The sequence below is a fragment of the Amblyomma mixtum genome, chromosome 2 (assembly GCF_055824585.1).
Source record: "Amblyomma mixtum isolate Tamu chromosome 2, ASM5582458v1, whole genome shotgun sequence".
Classification (NCBI taxonomy): Eukaryota; Metazoa; Arthropoda; class Arachnida; order Ixodida; family Ixodidae; genus Amblyomma; species Amblyomma mixtum.
The window spans coordinates 248787816-248811442 of record NC_143013.1 but is presented as its reverse complement, the minus strand read 5'-3'; the positions used below and the strand labels follow the sequence as shown (position 1 = coordinate 248811442).

The window sequence follows — 23627 nt, the reverse complement described above, 5'->3', positions numbered from 1 at the left end:
TATATCCTGCAAGAAGGACACAAGAGGAGTTAGCCGAACTGTTGCTTGAAACTGTTTGTCTATTGATGATGTAAGAAAAAACAAAAGTGAAAATAAAACGAGCGAGCAAAGAAACAAACAAGATCACGCACTTTTCGCCATCTGCCAGGTCGCCAGGTCGAATACGCTGCCACCAGTGCCTTACCGTGACGTCAGTGAAACTTTTGACCGCACAACCCCAATTTATTTTTTGCCGTTCGCCCCTTCTTCTTGCGAGAGGCATGCAATCTTATATGCACTGTGAGAAGATGTTTGATTAGAGTGCACATGACAAGTGTGCAAACAGAGGCGATATACAGACATGCGCAAGTGTTATGCGACATCAGAGTGTGGTAAATAATAGCATGTTTTTGAAATTAATCAGGAGCTCTTCACTGCGTCGTGCCTTCGTTGACTGTATCCAGCTTTGGGGCGCTAAACTGTGCATTGAAATGTGTTGCGTCGATGAAAAATAAAGGGTTGGCTGCCAAGCTCTTCTAATGCTTCTCAGTTTTCTTGTCATTTCTTTCCTAAGCCGACAAGAAATAACAGAAGACACGAATAAATACCGCCATCCACTGAGTACATTGCTGCCCTGACAACAGTAAATATACAGAAAAAAAGTTTAGCGCACGTGTTTTCGATAGCGGCTGTGACCAAATTGTGACAAATTAATTAGCGACAAGAAAAAATTTCTTTTCGGATACTGTTGACTCTGATATCCTGGTCGGTTTCAGACGATACCAAACTGCTTTGCTGACAGAACTGCGTTGTAGATTAATAAGCAGTTACATGGAAATTGACACAAACCCGTTTTCTTTCACGGGGTGGAAGTGCCCATCAGATGCACACAAGGCATACGCAGGATATTTTAACATAAAGGCTGCTAATAAAAAGTGTCCCACCACCACCACCACCACCACCAAAGATGTCCTAACAGCCTCTCTCCTTGAAGTTGTAGTTTCTTCGGCACCTTCCATCTGGTATAGGCAGTGCCACGTGCTAAAATATGCAGATATAACGCTTCTGTCGTTGGACTAACTCCAAGAAGCAGTCTGTTTTTTTCTTGGTCCAGGAATATTGTTGTGAAGATGCTCTAGATATTGAAAAAAAAAACAAAACAAGTACAGTGGTGAGCAGCCTTGTCTAGAGCGCTTGAGCAGTGCGCAGTAAAGCAGTAAAGCCATTTATTTTTTACAGTTGGTTGGAACAGCTCTGACGAAGCTTACCAACTTGATTTAACTTTTTAGGGGAATACTGTGTTAAACGCTTATCTTGGAGCATGACGTGATATCAGTTCCTCGATGTAAAATCCCACAGTCCTTGTATGATCATCTTGCGGCACATGATCGCAGCGATGGCGTCACCTGATGTCGCCGTCAAGTTTAGAATGGTTGGGAGTTAGGTGCTAATTTTTTTGTGCGGATAGAGCGTAATTCGGTTTTAAGGGCTACCACAAAAACTGAGCGGGATACCAGCTAGCGCCATTTTGCTGCATGAAATTGGGTTTGTGTACGCGGCTAAGGTGGAAATTGATATTATATGAATGAAGCTAAGCTCAATTTTCTACTTACACAGCACTTTAAGAAGAGGTGGCTTAAAGGTGCCGCCACGTTTACTTACACTTCTAGGCACCTAGGAGTAAAAAAGCTACGAAACCAGCTTGGTCTGTACATAAAAACAATTTATTGCACAGAGTCGAAGAGCATTAGGCAGACAGTCAGGCCAATGTTGACGTCTTGTCTTGAAGAGTCGGTATTTTCTTAACGCACGAATAGTTTCTGGAAAAGAAAAAAGAACCAACATCACCACTGGTTATGAAAAACTTGTCTTTTAAGAGCGGAATTAGGAAAACAGTGCCGAAATCGCTACTGAGTTCACTGGCTCTTTCAATAGGCACTCACATTTCTTTTTGTGAATCTTCGCAGTGTAGCCGAAAGAATCGAGGCCGTAGCCGTAGTTGTGACCGTACACTGGCAAACCCTGGGTGTATCCCAGGGCTCCGACTCCGTATCCGTAGCCTGGTAGGTGGGCGACGGTCGAAACTGGGGCGTGGGCAACACTGGAAACCACGGGGGACGTGTGAACAGTGTGGTGCTCCGATACATGGAAGGGATCAGCCTTGGTCACCCTGGACACTCCAGTGGTCGCGTGGACCGTTGTTACAACCGGTGCAGAATGGACGGCGGACAAAGCTGGGGCAACGTGCACAGCTCTAAGCCCGGAGGCTGGTGCGGTGGCCACTACAGGAGCGGAATGGTAGACCCCTGTGACAGCTGGTGCAGCCTTGTAGGTAGCCACGGCGGGCACGGTGTGGACAGCTGTGGCGACGGCTGGAGTCGCGGTAAGAATAGGGGCACTTTGGTAGACGCGAGTCAGAGCGGGTGCACTGCGGTACGTGGCGAAAGCTGGTGCAGCTTGGTAGGTGGCCAGCTTACTGACAGCTGGTACAGCAACGTCCGTGCGAAAAGAGGAAGAGAACAGGGGGGCGCTGTGGTACTGACGGGTGATCACCGGTGCCGAACGGTAAGCGGCAAAGGCCGGGGTGGCTGCGAGGGTGGCAACAGCTGGCGCTGGGTGGTAAGTGCTCACCGGCGTAACCCTAGAGACGGCGGCGACGGCTGGAGCAGACTGGTAGACGGGTGCAGAGTGGTAGACAGTTGGCGCCGCCTGGTAAACGCGGGTGATAGCTGGAGCCGTTCGGTAGGTGGCGTAGGAAGGCACAGCAGCTACAGCGGCACGGACCGCTGGGACAGCATGGTAAGTTTGCACGCGGGAAACGGCAGGCACAGCTGAAGCATGGTAAGACAGAGCTGCTGGGGCCGAAGCGACGACCGTCTTGTAAGACGGAACGACGGCAGAAGTGGCGTGGTAGGAGTCGACCGCTGGAGCGGAGTGCAGTGGGTACGCTCCGTACGCCGAACCGAGTCCATAACTCACGCGGTAGTTGCTGTAAGGGGCGTAGCCGGCAAAGGAGCCGACGGCCAGAGCCAGGAGTAGAAACACTCGTACCTGCAGTAGTGTGGTGCAAGGACACCGGTTTACTGGGCGAATAGTACATGTTTGGTGAAAACAAAAGCCTCGATTTTTTTTTCACTTCGCACGTTGGAGAATGTATTTTTTTTCATGTCTTGGTACATGTAACGTAAAGTTACAAGTAAGGTCTTTTCTCATGTAGTATTATGACGACGATGGTTACCTAAATTTCAGGTGTGACAGTTCCTCACACTACGCTGTAAGTAGGTTGAAAATATTTATCTGTATTTGACTCCTTCGGACCTTCGCCGGTGGGTGAGATGATAGTGTTTAAATGCATGTCATCGTCGTCCTGCTGATGGTGATGACCATTTACTGTTCAGTAGCAAACCTCTTGTGAAGAATTGTAACGCGGTAAGTTGCCAAAATATCTCTGCGAAATGTAGCTCTAGCAGAACGCGTTATAAAGGCTAATATACAGGACTGAGATCGCCAGACGCAATGAATATTTCAAGCTTCCGTGGCGTCATATTTGTGTTTTTGATAGGTAACAGGAGCAACTATTTTCCGAATAACTCCTTTATATATATTAGGTTAAAAAGAAGAGGTTAAACGGAATTTTTGTGACGACACATTGAGATCGGATTTATGCTGACAAGTTACCGCGAGACGACGTTCTTCACAGCTTCAGTTATTTTCAAGATTTTTTTTACTTTTCCCATCATATATGCACTGTGCTACAAATATTTAGAAAACGTTGGAGAATTTAGTATGTCTTGCAAGATAACTGCTTAAAACGCGGCAGCAATTTTTAGCCACTCCTCTATTCAGAAAAGGCATAACAGGACCAACAGTTTGAGGCTTTGTCCAGCTCAAACCTGGAAGGCTAGCTTCGCCTGATAGACGAGAACTTCTGAAGTCACCGTAGGTGCCCTGGTCTAGGGACTCCCCCCAAAACGCCAGACAATGCTTCTCAATAAATGTTTTTCATTCATTCACTCCCACCGCTAGGAAATAATCAGAAAGAAATGCGGAAAGCCTTGCTAACTACTTCAGACATGGTATTATGACTGTGAAATAAAGTATGGCCGCTATTAAGATTAATGAAGGTTCTTGGGCTGGCTCTGCTACTCACTGCGATCATGGCTGCTGAAGTTGTGCTGTCTAGAGAGTACTGCTTCCCCTAGGATGTAGGAGGCTTTATATATTGCGCATGTTTTCAGCTGTTAGGGCGGACGGTTCGCGCTGGAATTTTTCTTACATGCAAATACGGAGGGAACATAAAAGGAAAAACAAATGTGGTGTCTTAGTCCGTCTAGCAGAAGTGTTTACGCCCTATCGAATCCGGCTGACGACACACTGAGATCGGATTTATGCTGACGAGTTACCGCGAGACGACGTTCTTCACCGGATCAGTGTGTTTTCCAAGGAAAGCAATAAAATGAAAGAAGCATCGGTCAGCGCGGCTCTACGAGCTGCCGCTGGATGCTTCCGCATTGAAATCACGTTCGCTTTCGTTCTGAAGTTCGAGGGCTAAAAGCTACTCGAGAAATCCCCGGCGACGTGGGAAGAGGAAAAGGGAAACAAAACACATTTAGCTTAGTTTAGGTTGACTGGCACCTGAATTAATAAAATTCAACTACTTTGCATAACGCATCTATTAAAGGCGCAGTTCGGCATTCGTCATTCTGTCAACCTTTTCACGCAGCGAAGATCTGAGGCATGCGTTTCGGAAAAATATAAAGACCTCGGAGAGCTAGAAAATTGTTTTACAATGTTAAAATTCACAGAATATTTCAAGGCTTCCAGAGCAGGATAATGGTTGGAAAAGGTTTTAAATGTTTAGGGACAAATGCAGTTTCTCTTCCTGTTGATCAGGAAAGCTGTCGCCCTGACAGAGGGGACTGATGGCTGTTGAAAGATCATTTATCATCGTGTGAATATTGAGGTGTGCCGCCTTTTCATGCTCGTGCCGCAAAACTAGTCGTGTTTTAAAATTGTATTGTTGGTTTATGTGAACGTTTATGAAAAACTGTTTCATTGCTTTCTAGCGTCAAGTGTAAGATGATAATAAAAGGAATGATATAAACTAACAACCGAACGATAGGGACCTGAAAACCCTCTTCAGGATCGTATAAAAAAGCAATGAAGAATGCGTTTGACGGCCGCAAGAACGTCAATATAGAAAAATGATGCATGCCTATGGACGGAAGATCTGTGGTTTTATTGATTGTTATAGTGAAATCTTCCAACGTTTGAAAAAATGGCGTTTATAAAGTCTTTCTTGCTCAAAAATGTATTCGTCCACAATTTTTGGGCATTTGCTAGCTGCAAAGGAAACAGTGATGTCTATTACGATGTTGTGCACGCCATAATTCATGGGTTTGCCTGCAATAACCTCACATTAGCTATGGATCATTATTGGATCAATATTCGATCTGACAAAGCATCGCGCAAGCTGGTAGTAGTGTTTACACGTGGGCGGGGTTATTCTTACTTTTATTATGTCCTCAGTTCGTCCTCCTGTGTCGCACAGCCTAAAGAAAGTATGTCCCACCACTGCCGCAGAAGGTGAGTGTCCATTTGGAATTTGAGGACTTACGTTTCTACTTGGCGCCTTGCAGTTCATGGACTTTCAGAAAACACGACATGGGCGACGTGGTTCCGTGTCATATTCTGTCTCGCTCCGCTGCACAGAAAGGCTTTGCCTTTATGAAACAAAAAAAATACGAAGGCACATGTGCAGAATGTGTTGCAAGTCACCCACAATGGCACATCTGAAGCACACAGGCTCGCTTCGAGTGACTCTGCGTCTTTATTCTGAGTAACTGGGACTGCCACGCGAGAAAGGCACTGCATTTCAGCTTCTGGGACTCAGTATGCTTTACAGCAGTCATAGAAAAAAGAATGGTAAGTTTGTGCCTCTCAGCATACTAAGCTAATTGTGCCAACCACAAACGAAAGAAACATACGGAATAAAATGCGTGAAGTGTATCTATTGTCGTTTCTGTTTCAATCAACATTACGTCATGAACTAACTTGCAAAACCAGTAGAACGCGTTTAGCCATGCTGTCCCACAGGCAAGTGCCGGGCCCTCTGAAGAAGCCCCCGCAGGATTGCCGCTTTTGTAGATCCGCTGCAGATGACGTAATTGTCCGGTGTTTCTTATCGGCAAAACGTAGTTCCACCGTCACATTTTCCAGATGAGCAAGCGGGAATGCGTGCACGGGTAGTACGCAGGCAGTTGCATCTTGTGGCACGGTGCTTTCTAGATGATCTGGCTGGTTCAATGGTAGCCCATGTGAAGTGCTCGTTGTGGCATCCAAAAACCACGATACGACCTGCAAAACCAGCAGAAGGCGTTTAGCCGTGCTGTCCCACAGGAAAGTACCGTCTTTGTACATGTCTTTGCAAGCACCATGCTTGGATTCCGCCCACACAGATCCGCACAAGATGTTCTCCTGCAACTCAATCAGGATGTCCTTGACCCCCTCGAATGCCCCCACAATGACCGGGTAGTACTCGCCTTGGATCTTAAAGGGGAATTTGACAATGTAACACACTAGATCATACTCACTAACCTAAGCCAGACCGACTGTGGGCTTAACACATTCCGATACATATCCCAATTTTTAATGAATCGCCAAGCCTACTTCCGCATCCAAGATAGAGAGCATGGTCCTTACCTACTCGGCACGCGGCTAAGCCCCCAAGGCGCGGTACTTTCCAAGCTGCTCTTCAATCTGGCTATGATGCACCTACCGGCCCAGCTGTGCGGTGTCGCCCGCGTGCAGCACGCCCTGTCCGCCGATGACATCACCCTATGGGCCACGCAGGGAGCACAGGGGATATTGAAACCAGCCTGCAAACAGCGGCGACGATAGTATACCGCTACACCCGCCGTTGCAGTCTTCAATGTTCCCCTCAAAAATCAAAATTTGTGCACCTCCGCCCCTCACAAAAGTGCACAACTAAACTCTAGATTTCTCTTTAGAGTGGTCCCATACGCGAAACTGACGAGATACGGGTACTCGGACTCTACGTCCACAAACACAGACGGCCAGACACTACATTGACCAAACTCTGTAAGGTGGGGGACCAGGTGGGCCGCATGGCCCGCCGGGTTTCCATTAAACGCGGGGGGTTACGAAGTAAGGATGCCTTGCGGCTGGCAAACGCCTCTGTAACCAGTCGAATTCACTACTCGACTCCTTATCTCCACATACAGAAACAAGAGGAGGATGCGCTTGAGGTCGTCCTTCGCAAAATTATTAAGCGTGCCCTTGACCTCCCCATCACTACTTCAAACAGCCGGCTTATGGCTCTTGGGGTGGTGAATACTTTCCGGGAGCTCCGGGAGGTGCACCTTACAATCCAGTACACGCGCTTGTCGCTAACGGAGTCGGGTCGCCGCCTTCTTGCTCGACTCCATATCCAACACACCACTCCCATGGAAGGCAGGTTTCACATCCCAAAATTGGGGAGACGTGCCCTCCACGTGCGACGTGTTCCAGCCAACATGTCAAACGTAGACCATAATGGTCGGCTCTTGGCACGAGTGGAAGCCCTAGGTGACATTATGCCAGTAAAACAGGTGTATAATACGTGGACGCCTCCGGTCCTCACCACGGGGGATGGTACACGGTCGCGGTAGTTCACAACAGCATCACAGTTAACGGCCTCATCTTCAGAGCCAGCGGTGCAACACAAGCATAAGTAGTCGCGATTGCTCTCGCGGCCTCAAATTCCGATTCAAAATACATTATCACCGACTCGCGAGGGGCCTGTTGGAACGTCGAACGAGGCTGCACTCCCTAGCTAGGCTAAGCAACCAACCAAAATTTCATACGGGGTACGGACCCATATAAGGTAACGATGTGCGCCGCTACCTTATATGGGCCTCTGTTGATCAGGGGTTTGCAGGAAATGAGGCAGCAGACGCAGCCGCCCGCGCGCTCTCTCCCCGGGCTGTTTTCTCCTCCCCACCCGATCAGGAGCCCGATCCTAATCCGATCTATACCTTCAAAGATATTATAATCTACCATCAAGATAGTCATCGCATTTGCCCTCGCCCATGTAAAACCCTGAAGACGGCGGATGAGCGGCTCCTACTTCGCCCTCTCCCCAATATATTGCTGTGGTGGTGAAAACCATTTACCGTGCAATAAATTTTTATAGAGAGGTGATTGGGGTAGGCCCTATTGGTCCTTTCCCCTAACAATACTAGGTGGAGCTCCTATTCCGGGGCCCCATTGGCAAGCAACGCCGCCCGCGTCCGGTGAACAAAGGCCTTTTGGGTCTTTAGGTCCTGACAGCCGAGAAGGGCCGCCTCCCAGTACTCTCTGGTGGGGTTGGGGTGGATAGATGGGTTTGATTGACACGCCCAAATCATTGTGCAAGGTGTCAGCCACCTCCCCACTGAACTGGCACGTGCCATCAAAGGATGTGTTGAAATGTTTAAGTACCGCCGGGCACAGTACAGTGTTAGTAAGAATTTTGATGAGGAGGCGCTCGTCAGCGCGATCCAATCCCTTACAAGGGGCCGGATAGCGCCGGCGCTCCTCCTTATAGTAATTCGGCAGTACTAAAACATTTTGACCTCTGCTTTAACGGCACCTGCCCGCACTCTACTGCGGCGTCCTCTCACACCTATCACATTGTGTGGGCATTCCCCTTCAATCCGGCTATTCCCCCATCCCCAACTCAACCCGGGATGACTGGGAGGCGACCCTGCTCGGCTGCCACGAATCAAAGGCCCAACAAGCCTTAGTCGGTCACGCCCAGGTGGCGGCCACCGCCACTGGGGTCCCAAACTAGGGGCCTTCACCTAGTGCTTGTAAGGATCGGTCCCTTACGGGCTGATCCAAACATACCTCCTGTTCTTTCAAAATAAATGTTTTCACCATCACCACCCTGGCAGGTGGCAGTTAATGGTTGATCACGAGAGTTCGCTCACCGTTGTCAGCGCTAACCCACGCAGCCACAATCTCTCTCTCATCACCCCACGTGCCCGTAAGCGAGATTCAGGCGTCCACAGACTCAGGGAGCTAGCTATGCGCACTTCTTTTCTTTGAAATGATCGGAGTGTAAAACGTTACCTCATTGACCCCACACGCACCAAATCAGCAACACAACACCACGTGACACGCCTCACACATGAACACATTGACGACCCCGACACCCTTCTAGACACACTTCAAACCATGTACACATCTCCAGGCGGCCCCATACCGCTACCGCACTACATAGGACAAGCAAATCCCACGCTCGACACCGACATCACGGAGACGGAAGTCAGAGCGGCCCTCCTGATTCTCCGCGCCAACTCCGCACCTGGTGCAGACCAGATCACAAACTCGATGTTCCGTAATCGGGATGACCAATCGATCACCCACCTTACGAAATACTTCAAGCAGTGCTGGAGGGAGGATAACATCCCTCAGTCCTGGCGCCAGGGGAAGGTAATATTCATACCTAAACCCAACAAACCACTTACACTTCAAAACCTTCGCCCGATTTCGCTAACCTCATGCCTCGGGAAGCTCCTCGAGCATGTTGTGTTAGCGAGACTCACAAGTCACATGGCGGACAACAATGTTTACCCGCATGCCATGGTGGGATTTCGCCCCCATCTATCCGCACAGGACGCCATGCTGCAACTCACACACGACATTTTCGACCCGCTTCTTCCAGGTCACACCAAGGCAGTCTTAGCTTTGGATCTTTCCAAAGCGTTTGATCGCATTCAACATCAGGCGATCATGACTGCTCTATCCCCATTGAATGTGGGTGCGCGCACGTATGCCTACATTCAAGCATTCCACACTGACCGCACGGCTGAGATACACTTCGGCCCTCTGTCTTCCCCCTCCCGCACGCTTCAGAGTATCGGCACCCCTCAAGGGTCCGTCCTTTCCCCCTTTCTCTTTAACATTACCCTCATCCCCCTTGCCCGAAAATTGGCAACTATTCCCCATCTGAAGCAAACTCTTTATGCCGACGATATCACCCTGTGGACCACCCACGGCAGTGACGGCGACTTAGAGAACACCTTACAGGAAGCAGCCACCCTCACCCAAAATTACGCACGGACCATCGGAATGTCTTGCTCCCCAGGAAAGTCCGAACTGCTCCTCATCCGTCCTAAGAACCACCGCTGTCCCCGCTCCCCCATTGCCATTGAACTGAATGGTGACCCGGTACCTGAGGTTGGCACCCTCCGTGTATTGGGCCTGCACATCCAGAACGATGGCAAAAACACCACTACCCTCAAGAAACTCAAGCAGGATGTAGGCGTGATATCGCACCTCATCCGCAGGGTTTCGGGACGTCATAGAGGCATGAAGGAGCGCCTCTATGTCGCCTCATTCATGCCTTTGTCCTCAGCCGTGTGATGTACACTACCCCATACTTACAACTATCCAAACATGACATAAACGCTTTGGATGCTTTGATTTGCAAGGCATTGAAAGTAGCACCTCATATTCCCCTCAACACATCCATAGAAAGATTACTAGGCCTGGGCCTCTACAACACGATCGGGGAACTGGTGGAGGCCCACCGACAGGTCCAATACATCAGGCTCACACAAACTTCCACAGGTCGGTATATCCTGGACTCCCTCGGCATCAGAATACCCGCCAACGACCCAACCCTCCTCGCCATCCCACGACCTCTTCACCAGCAGCTTCTCATTAGGCCGCTCCCGAGGAATATGCACCCCTCCCACCATGAGCAGCGCCGCAGAGCCCGTGCGAAGGCACTCCATCGAGCGTACGGCCCCGAGCCGGACGCCGTATGGGTGGACGCTGCCTGCTTGGGTGATGAAGCGACAGCAACTGTGGTGGACTCCTCTTTATCTGCCCTCCTCACACTACCTCTCCCTCCAGACACGTCCCCAAAGGGTGCAGAGGAAGCCGCCATTGCACTGGCTATCACTCGCACGGAAGCCCGGTATATATTAAGTGACTCCAAAACTGCGATTTTAAATTTTGCTCGCGGCCGAGTTCATGTCCCTGCTTTTGGCATACTGGACTGGCCCGATGCACCCCCGTCCCGCCATGTGGAGCTGATATGGGTGCCTGCGCACTCCGGGAATCCCGGTAACGAGGCTGCCAACCTTTTAGCCCGAGGTTCTTTAAACCGGGCTCAGGTGGCCTCGGATCGGGGATTCACGAAGGAGCGCATGCACTCATTTAGCGAGCTGACGCACGCCTACAGAGCCTCACGCCAGCTCTACCCCCCGCCCCACCCCTCCCTAGATAACAAACACGCAACACTCTGGCGCACACTACAGACACACACTCTCCCCTCACCCCTTAACCTAGCCCACTATCATCCATCCTTTTCCACTCCCGCATGTGCCCTATCCCCAGAACCCTTCGCTTCTTCCCTCCACATCCTTTCCCTCTGCCCGGCGGACCCTCCCCCGCGGGACCTAGAGAACCTCAAGACCTGGGAGGACTGGGAGACCCTGCTGCGCTCGGAGGACCCGGCCTTGCAGACCATCGCCACCGGCCGTGCTGCCAGTGTTATGGACCTAAGGAACATAAACACTTGAGTGCAGTGGGGTCGTGCGGGGACCGTGGGGCGTGCCCCGAATTCCTGTTGAAATAAAGTTTTTTTTCTCTCTCTCTCTTGTCAACGTCAACGTCAGTGAACAGCCACGGCCTATGGCTTCAGTGCCGCGTTTCTGCCACAACGTTGTCAATGTCTGCAGCCCACATCTCACTGTCATCACCCCGCGTACCTATTAGCACGATTCAGGCGTCAAAATCTCTCAGCAGAGAGGAAGCTGTCACTTGGAGAGAATTACAAACAGGCTCTTTCCCAAACCTACATATACTAAACAAAATGCACCCTACGATATTGTCACGGCTAGACAGTCGGGACGGCCAGGACACGCTATGCTGTGAAGCACCAGGCAGCAGCGGACTCCCGAGGGCACCACACAGAAGAGACGACGAAGAAGAAAACACTGCCCGCCACCATGGCTAAGGCTAGCCAGAATAGCGGTCAATGCAGTTCGGCCGGAAGACGGCGCCACGAGAGTGCCCAGGAATGTGACAATATACACGAACAAATGTCCCTGGTGCGACGAAAAACCTACTCTATACCACATCACATGGGCCTGCCAAACATAGACGTGGTCCCCAAAATACGAAACCCGAGTGCGGAGCAGTGGGAGACTCTGCAGTCCAGCGACCGCTTGAAGACCAACAAGGTCTGGTACAGCGAGCTCAACGGGCGGCAGTGGCCAGCGGAGCCCTGGACTGAGGGCAACCGACCACTGATTAGAGGCGGACGACTTCAACAGAGAAGGTTCCTGGGGGTAGAACCAAGACGTCTCTTAAGATGCCCCCAAACCGCAGGAAAAACCATTAGTGTAAATAAAGTTTTCCCTTCAGGCGTCCACTGACCCAGGGAGCCAGTTATCCGCACTTCCTTTCCAGAAAATAATCGCAGTGTAAAACGTTTTCAACGCCAACGCCAGTGAACGCCGACGGCCTGTTGCTTCAGCGCCGCGTTTCTGACACAACGTTGTCAATGCCAACGCATGCAGCGCACATCACATCTGTCATTACCGCCACGTAGCTCAAAGCGCTTCAGCTTCGCCTTCAGAAATGGAACGCGACAGCGTGTTGCAGCGCTGCGATGGTCTCTACGGAACGCCGTCGCCCGTTCGGCGCTACGCCTTGCTCGTTGGACGCAGCTTTGAACGCAACGCATTTTATAGGAAAGGAAATGCGCACTAATTGTCTCGCATCTCGGTGGTGAAACGAACCCCACTATAAAAAGAGTAAGGAGGGAGTGAAAGAAGAGAGAAAGAGGTGCCGTAATGATGGAAAGAAAAATAGGATTTGAGGAAAGCGAATGACACACAACACTCAGATATCTCGGTGGACACCCGCAGCCCCCGATTATAGGTCACTGGTTCAAATTGCTGCGTTAACCTAGGCTTTTAGTAGTAAGTTTATGCCGAACGAAACTCTTCATCGCATGACGCCATCCGGATGGATGGATGGAAACAACTTTATTACACACACAGAAAAAAAATGGCTGAGGCTTAACTTGGTTAAGCGTGGAGAATGCGAAGCATCATCGTGTCGCGTAATTTGGAGGCGCACAACCACAGCGACGGCGCGAGGTGGGCCCCCGTTTCTCCACTGCCGTGACGTCAATAAGTCACGTGGTGTGGCATCATCGTGTCACGTGATTTGGAGGCGCACAACCACAGCGACGGCGCGAGGTGGGCCCTCGTTTCTCCACTGCCGTGACGTCAATAAGTCACGTGGTGTGGCATCATCGTGTCACGTGATTTGGAGGCGCACAACCACAGCGACGGCGCGAGGTGGGCCCCCGTTTCTCCACTGTCGTGACGTCATCGTGTCACGTGGTGTGACGTCATGTATCACGTGATTTGGAGGCGCATAACCACGGTGAAGGGCTGAAGTGGTAGCTAAAGTAGTATGCTTCGCATAAAAAATCTTCCAGGGTGGTCCCCTACCAACTTTATAGCGACAACCACCGCCTTTTCCCGGCCCCTGCAAAGGGGCTAAGACGGAGGAGCGAACTTTAAGGCGCCTGCAGACAGGTACTCTACTCTGTCCTGCAATCATAAAACATTGCGATCCTAACACGGATGGGCGATGCCCGCACTGTGGGGAGACCTGTGATATCTTCCACATGGTGTGGGCATGTACTAAAAATCCCCACCTTCCTTCTTCTTCTACCCCTTCGAGAGAGGCATGGGACACTGCCCTCCTCAACTGCTCTTCGCTTGAGTCCCAAAGGGCTCTGGTGAAATGGGCGAGAGACGGGGCCTTGTCATGCGGTGTCCCGGACTAGGGACACCGGCCACGTAGCGGGGCCACTCTGTGGCTCCCAAACTCTTTCACCAAATAAAAGTTTTCACAACCACCACCACCACCGGAACTTTCTGCGGCAAACGGTTGGCATGATTCGATTTTGTTCGACGCGCGGTGGCAACTACGACGTCGACGGCTTTTCGAGCGAACGGTTGTTTTTTAAGGAAAGTAAGAGGTGCAGCATCTGTCTGACATCTCGGTGGACACCTCAACCTCGCCGCAAGGGAAGGGAGGAAGGTGGGAGTGGAAGAAGGGAGAAAGAGCTGCCGTAGTGGAGGTCTATGGCATAATTTCAGCCCCCTGGGGATCTTTAACGCGCACTGACATCGCACAGCACACAGGCGCCTTCGGCATTTCGACAGAAGACCTCCCAGCCTGCATCTGAGGCGACCGCACCCGCCCCCCTGACCTGCGTTCCGGGGGTAGGTAGATCAGCTTATCCGTTGGAGATTAAAAGTTTATTCTACCGTCGCGTCCATCGAAACGCGGCCGCCACGCTCGGGTGCGAACCCGGTGGTGGTGAAAAACCTTTTTAATACTCAGAGAGAGTTCGAGGATCACAAGACCCAGCATGGTCGTTATCGTTAGTCCGGGACATCCCACGACGAGGCCCCGTCTCGCATCCGCTTTACTAGAGCCCTTTGGGACTCCAGTGTTGAGCAGTTGAGGAGGGCAGTCTCCCATGCCTCTCGAGTGTGGGTGGGGGAAGGTGCGGGTTCTGAGTAGACCACACCATGGGAAGAGAGAGAGAGAAAACTTTATTTCAACAGGAATTCGGGGCACGCCCCACGGTCCCCGCACGACCCCACTGCACTCAAGTGTTTATGTTCCTGAGGTCCATAACACTGGCAGCACGGCCGGTGGCGATGGTCGGCACGGCCAGGTCCTCCGAGCGCAGCAGGGTCTCCCAGTCCTCCCAGGTCTTGACGTTCTCTAGGTCCCGCGGGGGAGTGTCCGCCGGGCAGAGGGAAAGGATGTGGAGGGAAGAAGCGAAGGGTTCTGGGCATAGGGCACATGCGGGAGTGGGAAAGGATGGATGATAGTGGGCTAGGTTAAGGGGTGAGGGGATAGTGTGTGTCTGTAGTGTGCGCCAGAGTGTTGCGTGTTTGTTATCTAGGGAGGGGTGGGGCGGGGGGTAGAGCTGGCGTGAGGCTCTGTAGGCGTGCGTCAGCTCGCTGAATGAGTGCATGCGCTCCTTCGTGAATCCCCGATCCGAGGCCACCTGAGCCCGGTTTAAAGAACCTCGGGCTAAAAGGTTGGCAGCCTCGTTACCGGGATTCCCGGAGTGCGCAGGCACCCATATCAGCTCCACATGGCGCGGCGGGGGTGCATCGGGTGAGTTCAGTATGCCAAAAGCAGGGAGAAGAACTCGGCCTCGAGCAAAATTTAAAATCGCAGTTTTAGAGTCACTTAAAATATACCGGGCTTCCGCGCGAGTGATAGCAAGTGCAATGGCGGCTTCTTCTGCAGCCTCTGGGGACGTGTCTGGAGGGAGAGGTAGTGTGAGGTGGGTGGATGAAGAGTTCACCACAGCTGCAATCGATTCATCACCCGTGCAGGCAGCGTCCACCCATACGGCGTCCGGCTCGGAGCCGTACGCTCGATGGAGTGCCTTCGCACAGGCTCTGCGGCGCTGCTCATGGGTTACGGCGCTCGTCTACCGAGCCGGAGTACCGGGAGCGCTTCTGCGGTTCCGCGAAATCTTAATTCAGTACTGCGACAGCCACCGTATCTACCCGGCACCTGCGAAGCGGCTGAGTAGGGCGGTGGAGCGAACACAGCGGCGCCTGCAGACAGGAACTCCTCTATCCTGCCATCGCCAAACAATTTGATCCGAACACAGATGGGCGCTGCCCACACTGTTGAGAGATCTGCAGTATCTTTCCCAATATGCACCCGTCCCGCCATGGGAAAGATACTGCAGATCTCTCTCCACAGTGCGGGCAGCGCCCATCTGTGTTCGGATCAAATTGTTTGGCGATGGCAGGAGAGAGGAGTTCCTGTCTGCAGGCGCCGCTGAGTTCGCTCCACCGCCTTACTCAGCCGCTTCGCAGGTGCCGGGTATAGGCGGTGGCTGTCGCAGTACTGAATTAAGATTTCGCGGAACCGTAGAAGCGCTCCCGGTACTCCGGCTCGGTAGACGAGTGCCCTAACCATTGAGCCCACGCTGTATACGCTGTCGCGTAAAAGGTCGAACAGAAAAGGACGCAGAAGCAGACATATCAATGCTGATATCGAATTCTGTTCGTTCTTGATTGTTTCAGCATTCCTCTCAAATTTTTTCAGCCGACGTCTAGAACAGACGCAACTAGGACGCGGAGAGCTGCATCTGAAAGTACGAAGAATATATCTGCTCATGCCCTCTTGCATTGTCTGCTCCTCGAATCACTTCCATCCAGGAGTGAACAGCGATACTTGTCCTTCGTCTGGGTAGAGTCGCGTGTGGTAGACGCAGCTCCCGTTTAAGCACCACCCGCCTCTGGAACTCACGCATGGGAAGGACGGCACGTGGTTCACCTGGGGTGTTTCTGAAGTCACAATGTACAGGCTCATCCAGAACCAAGGCTGGGTTGAGCTATGTGGTGATGCCCGAGCTTGGAGACAGCTGAAGTCTTTCGGCGGTCTCGACTCATGACTCAGTTACTGGATAGCGACGGATTCTCAAGCTGCAGCGAGGGCATACAGAGATGGAAGGATCGGCCGAAAAGCCGCGAAGATCCTATTCGAACAAAAACAACTCAGACATGGATCAAACAACATAAACATTCAACACACCATCATTTGGGTCCCTGACACTGTTGTTGAGGAAACATTGTAGACACCGTTGTCCGAGGGTTCTAGAATCGGAGGGCGGGTTTGCCGGTCGAACCCTTCAGCACGCCAGAATCTTACGGGGAGGCAATGAAGGCGTTGTTGGGAGTGCGGAAGAAGTACTCGGCTCCGGCGGATATCCTCAACAGAGAGCCGGCCACCACGCTCAGACGACTACAGACACCTACCCAAGCAGAGCGATGTATCATAAAATGTGGCCGAACAGATACGCGAAAGAGTGCGTGTGGTGTGAGGGCTACGCCACAACGTACCACGCCACCTGGGGCTGTGAAAAAAGCCCTTCCTTTATTACCAAAGATAAATAGCCCTAGTCTAGAGCAATGGGAGGCCCTCCTGACAGACTCCGACCCGAGCGCACAGCTTATGCTGGTGACGAGGGCCAAGGCAACGGCGGAAGCCAACGGGATCCTGGAATAGGAAAGACCGACCACTGAAGCTCCACATCTATCTGTCCCCTACCCCCTACTCCCTAACTCTTCCTTTTGCAACAATAAATATTTTCACTACTACTACTCTGCGGGAAAGAGAATACAAGAGAAAATCAAGCGTAAGTCTACAGAAGCATTCTACTGAATTGTAACGTCGTTTTTCTACCGGTTTCTTAACCACTGTTGTTTGCCACAAAAATTTTTTCTGTTATTTTGTTTCGAAAGCAACACTACGCGAGTCACCGAGCCATTTCGCGGAGCTCTGGAAAGGCCAAGCTGCGCATGCGCGAGAAGCGAGTGACGTCACACGGCGCATAGCTGGCGCGCCGAGGCTGCCACCGGAGCCACCGCCGCGCGCTCTCCATCGCCTCGCCGACAGTCTTCCCCTCTCTCTCTCACTCTGATGCGCAGTAGCGATTGCGCATCGCCATCTGCGTGGTTGTGGATCTGTCCTCGCTTCGGCGAGCGCGGCTTTGGCCGCTTATCTGTTTTTTTCAGCAGCGTCCGCTCAGGCGGACGCAGTTGTTGCTGCGATGCGCGTCTTTTGTTTCCTTATTCTCTATCCTCTGCTCTTTTAACTCTCCTCTATCTGCATGTGGCAGAGGTGGTGGCTTGGCTCGAGCCAGTAGGCAGGCCTGTGCAATGTCCTTTTCATCCTTCTCTCAGTCACAACAGCAACAGCTCTGCTATGCCAGGATATAAGTAGTGTGAGGTGAGGGCAAGGTGTGCACATCTCGGTGGACACCTGAACCAGAGGGAAGACGCATAACTGCCCTCTTGGAACTGTGGACACGACAACCATGCTTTAAGCTAAATGGCGGTAGTGACAGGTGTGCGCTGCATGCGTTGGCATTGACAACGTTGTGCCAGAAACGTGTAGCTGAAGCCCTAGGCCGTCGGCGTTCATTGTGCTCATTGGCGTTGGCGTTGTCAGTTTCACTCTCCGATCATTTTAAGGAAAGGAAGGCGAGCGCGCGCGGCGAGGCTCGCAAGCTGTGCGTTGGAGATGTCGCTCCTCATGCATGAGCAGTATGGTCGTGCAAGAGCACGGGAAAGGCGAGACTTGGCAATGTAGCTCACGCAACAATATATGGCTACGCGCAGATGTTGTTTCGCAATCTTCCAGGTTTAACCAGAGCTAAACAACAGCCAATTTTGAACAGCTCAGAGTGTTTTACTTTTTCATACCTTCTCTGATGTGTTCGAGCGCAACATCTTGTCCGCATGTGCACGTGCATGTGGGAGTGATGTTCTTTGTCAGGCGTGTTTCTTTCACATACGTCTTTCTTTGCCACACGTTCCTGGTTGCAATCGAGCTTAAGTTACAAGCCTCCCTCTAACGTGTTGTGTCCGAGTTTCTTTCTTTAAATACGATGCTTTTGGTTTGACTGATTCTCTTGTGACTTGCGTAAAATTCATGTAAATATGATTGTGCCAACGCTATCTTCCTCGCTCCTTGCACCCGCCAAACCGACGTCAAGTAAATGAAATTGAAAACAAAAGGCGATGATTCGAAGCAGACATGTCGTGTACGCTACGTCATCGCTGGCTGCCTTCAAGTCACTTAACAATTAGTGCTTCACGTTTTATTTTGTGACAGCCTTCATTGTCTTATTCCTTGATCATGCATGCGATAGAGACGTTAAATGCGCGCATGGATTTCGGCAGCTGGGTAGCTTGGAAGCAGCACGAACAAAGGCGATAATTTTTTAATTAAACCCTAGACAATTGTAACGAAAAATCTGAGGCTTTTAGAGATGAAAATGAAGAAAGAAGGGGTAGGTCTTTTATGCGAAGCATATTGCTAGAGCTACACTACAGCCCGTCGAGCGCGGCGGTGGAGCTACCATTGACCTTTAGCGTGACCACGTGACACCACGTGACAACATGACGTCACAGCAGAGGAGAGAGGGGCTGCGGGCTCGCGCGGTCGGCCGCAGCGGTGGAGGCGCCACATCATTGGCGCGGGGGCTGACCACGTGACAACATGACGTCACAGCAGAGGAGAGATGGGCTGCCGGCTCGCGCGGTCGGCCGCGGCGGTGGAGGCTCCACATCAGAGGCGCTGCAGCTGACCACGTGACGCTACAGCAGCGGTATAAAGCTGAGCTTGCCTCGCTCTCGCTTCGGCGGGAAAACTGGAGTATCTGTTCTCGCTTCGGCGAGCGCGGCTTCGGCCGCTTCTTTTTGAGCAGCGTCCGCTCCGGCGGACGCAGTTGTTGCTGCGACGCGCGTCTTTCCTTTCCTCTCTCTCCTTCCTCTGATCTTTTAACTCTCCTCTATCTGCACGTGGCAGCGGTGGTGGCTTGGCTTGAGCCAGTAGCAGGCCCGTGCAATTTCCTTTTCATCCTTCTCTCAGTCACAACAACAACAACAGCTCTCCGGGCACTTACGAGGCGGCTAGGTGTTGGGATGCCGCCTAGAAGCAGGGCTGATTTGAACGAGAAGCGAAAGCTTCAGTGTGCCACAGAGACCGATGAAGAGCGGGATGAACGTCAACCAAGGAAAGTCATGTATTACCAAGCCTAGCCATCAATATGCTTCGCATCTGACTAGGCTTAACCTTAGCTAAGCCTCAGCCATTTTTTTTCATAATATTAAGCAGCACTGAATTATCACATACACGTGGGCCGATGAGGGTAGCGCTGGTGGCTCAATCGCAGCAAACCAAGTGGATTAATTTAATTGACGCCCTTCGCTATTGTCGAAAAGTGGAATGTGTGCTTTACATTTTGCCTTCGATATGTAAGGCGAGATATCAGGCCCACACACAAACCAAGAAAACTGAACCGCTCCATGCTGCGAGCTGTTGAGAAGGAATGTGAAATGAGCCACTTTAGTCGCATGCCTACATGCATGGCTGCGTAATTAAATCACATACTTCCTCGTGCCCGTGTCGAGGAAGAACAGAATCAAATAAAAGGTGTGTTTTGGGGAACTGCGAAAAAAGTTTAAAGCATCGAATTAAAAAAGTAGTGAAGGCTAAATAGTTTTGCAATATTTCGTCGCGTGCGTAGTTTTACGTATGTATGTACGTGCCTTTTCCTTGCTTTGCCTCATGCGTGAGAGGCGGTGGTAGAAGCCTAGAGGTACGGGCGATGTTGCCAATGATGCTGGCCACAATTGCTGCCTCAGACTCGGTATCACGGCTCATATTAGGCTGGAAGGTTTGATCTTAAAGAGACTGTGAGGAAAAATCATATTTAGGATACATCGATTCGTTACCGCATTATAAGGACAACTGTGCAACTTGCTCTTAAAACGAAGCCTTTCTTCGCTAGAAAACTAAAAAAATAAAGAACTACAGTTTCACTATCACCTGCCGGTTTCGGAGGTAAGCTGACTGCGTCCATACAGTTTCCAGTACGATGATCCCAGATGCCAGGCCACGCATTCATTCGCTTCAAAATGGTGACCACGGAGTAAGTTCCAACGCGAACGTCCTAGTTTTGATAGAGGGGCGGGAAGATTTCAACAGTTATTTTCACAGCAAGAAATGCCTATTTTGCTGGCGTACAGGCATGGTCCGGTCCGGTGGCCCGTAAAGGTAAAGGAGTGGATTCCAAGAGAAGGCAAGCGTAGCAGGGGACGGCAGAAAGTTAGGTGGGCATATGAGATTAAGAAGTTTGCGGGAATACGGTAGTCGCAATTGACAAAGGACACGGTCAATTGGAGAGACGTGAGAGAGGCCTTTGCCCTGCAGTGGGCGCAGTCAGGCTGACGACGATGATGATGATGATGATGACAGGCATGAACATACTCGAAAAAGTGGCTGTAACGATTTTTACTCAAAAGATAGATGGGATGTGTTGACGTAAGCGTTAATTGAGTACTTCTGCTCACAGCAGCAGGCAGCCTTGCTTGCGAGTACATCAGTATCACCGCCGTATCCCCTTTCCCCCCTTTCTTCTCCCACGGTATTAATGAATTAGACACAACCACACTTTCACGGAAAACACTTCACTGTTCGCGTGCGATACTCCACCCAGCAGTCAAGTTTTGTTTGGACTCGAATGATTGTGTCCTGCATTGTAAAGTTTGTGGCGCTAATGATGAGGTTGTAGTTTTAGCTTTGGAAAAGAACATCGAAATTTAACATTAATTAAAGAAAACGGTGACGATGACGTTTACTTATAAGAAACATGCTTTGCAAATCAAGTGTGTAAATGCTGAGCACACAGTAGGAAGCTTCCCCGAATTCCGGTATCTTGGTATCTGTCAGTATTTGGAGGTTGGTATAGTATGTTCCGCTCTAACCTGCGGTGGCAAAGAATGCCTATGGCATGAAAGACCTTTTCAATCCAGTGACTGATGGCTGCATGTGATTTTTTGTGTAACTTCTTCATTGTCGGTCACTGTTTATTGGAAGCGTGCATCTATGTAAATATGTACTTGGTTTTCAAGAAACAAACATTTTTGTCAACGAAAACGCTTAAGAGAGCACAACGTCAAAATTCTCAATTGGTTTCCTGTGGTGGCTAGCATGCTAAAGTGAGCAGAGGGTGAACAAAAAGGAAGAAAACTAATAGAAAGATCTAAAAAATTTTTTGGTACTGATGGAGTCATTACAGATAAATGTGGATTAGTAAGCTGCGCATTCCCCAAATAACCGCATTCATCCTTGGTGAGTGCAAGCGATAGTGCGCTAATAAAGATCTGTGCTTTAAATGTTTATGACCAAGGCTCTACCAGTGAATGTAATTTGAATAGCTCAATGATGTTGCAGCTCATTATACGCATGTGCACTGCAGGTATCTCTTTGCACCTTGAAAAAATGGCCGGCATTGGTAGAAGACATTTTAACTTTGATGTAAGGGTGCCTAATGTCTGAACATTGAAGTAATCGGATGCTTAAATGCTTTTTATAAAAGTGTCATTGACCCCGCCTCATGCAGCCTGAACACGATAGCAAAAGCACAGTGTGGTCAAACAGCTCTTAGCCCATTCAAAACAAACCAACATCACAAAATCTGGGAGAACTCGAAACACAGAAGAAGAAAGACGAACGGATATGGGAGCGATGTTAACTCTAAATTGATATTCTGTTAGATATTGTGTTTTATTCCATTAAGACAGCACATCTTCCGGTCGGAAGATATTTCATTGCTTTCAAGGGGCACTTCCCTGGTGAGTAGTCTATCTATGCAGTTTTTTAATGCGAACCCAATATATGGGACATCAGGAACGCAACACTCTGTTCAGAAAAAGTGGTGTTCCAAAACTGGCGTGACCGTGCAATGAAAAACTTAATTTCTTCCGATGATGCCGGGAGTTAAATTCTCGACTTTCAAATTGTGATGTGAGCGCGCACCATGTAAGCCAGAAGTTAGCTTTTATTCATCTTGTTTACTACAAGAGGTCATGTATGTGGGCAGAAAGGGGCTATATACAAATTATTTACAAAGCACTCAACCTCAACTAATGGCTGCACTACAATACCTTTAATGGAAACAATACAATTAAAAGGGCGGAAATGATAGGCTCCTCATCAGCAGTGGAAACGAGTCCGGTAGAAAGCCTCTTTAATTATAAATGTCCCTTAGTTGGAGCATCATTCTGCTGAAATGGCTTCTGGGTGGGACGAGAGGTTCAGCGCTGTGGTCCAACAAGCGCGTTTTACTCAGGCTGCGAAGTGCAATGAGGAAAAACATCTGATAGAGTTCGGAATCAAGTTGAGAAGCCACAAAGTAACGTACACTGTAGGAATTAAAAAAAAGTTCCTTTAGCGTCCTTTGCAGCACGCCCCGAAACACAGTCGAATTCTTGCAATTAATAAAACAGTGTTCAGTGGTTTCCGGTACGTTCCACAGAGAGCAGGCAACATAAGGTATATATATGCTTTTCCTATGGAGCCACTTGTAATCAGGTAGAATTTCGGTGTATAATGTGCAGGAATACGTTTTGTTCGAAGGAGGAATCGCCATTTTGCAATCTCGCGTTAGCACCTAATGACCCTTGAGGCCAAAGTGCAAGGACGAAACAATGGCGGCGGAGGTAGCACCGTAATTAAATCTCCCTATATGGCCGAAGCAGAATTAAGTACTCTTTAGAAACTCGAACTGTGGAAAGTCCCACACAGGCACAAACTTCCTGCGCAAAGCTTATATTTATGAAGGGGTGTTCATAAAATTTGAAGAAACCAATAAGTTTGGAAACAAGGTCATAAAACCAAGCGCCAAGAATGGTTAATAACAGGATGGGAACAATCCCGAAAAAAGAAGAAATGGGCCACTAATTATCTCACATACAGGTGCACTAAGCCCAATCCTTCTGCACAAACAGGCCTGAAAGGAATTTCACATCCCATCAGCTCGAAATTGGTTGCAAACAATAAAACTCGCGAATATTCATTGAAAACTCTGGATGTAATATCTGGCGCAGGACAAGACCTGGAGTATTGATAGAATGATCGATTTGATTCATTCCCACAAACAAGGAGGTGCAAGCTTGTGGTGGAAAACAAGAGGAAAAAGCTGGAAAGAAGGCAGCTTGACTGGCCCCAAG

The 23627-nt window shown here is 50.1% G+C and overlaps 1 protein-coding gene across 1 annotated transcript; it reads right to left on the bottom strand.

The window, feature by feature from the left end:
• Window positions 1-1863: 1863 nt before the first annotated feature.
• Window positions 1864-20277, bottom strand: LOC149363404 (uncharacterized). Its single transcript, XM_089568521.1, has 3 exons — window positions 20163-20277; window positions 2889-3062; window positions 1864-2801 (listed from the first exon to the last, which is right to left on the bottom strand). The coding sequence occupies exons 1-3, from the start codon at window positions 20275-20277 to the stop codon at window positions 1864-1866; spliced, it is 1227 nt and encodes a 408-aa protein (XP_089424647.1).
• Between the last annotated feature and the right edge of the window lie 3350 nt (window positions 20278-23627).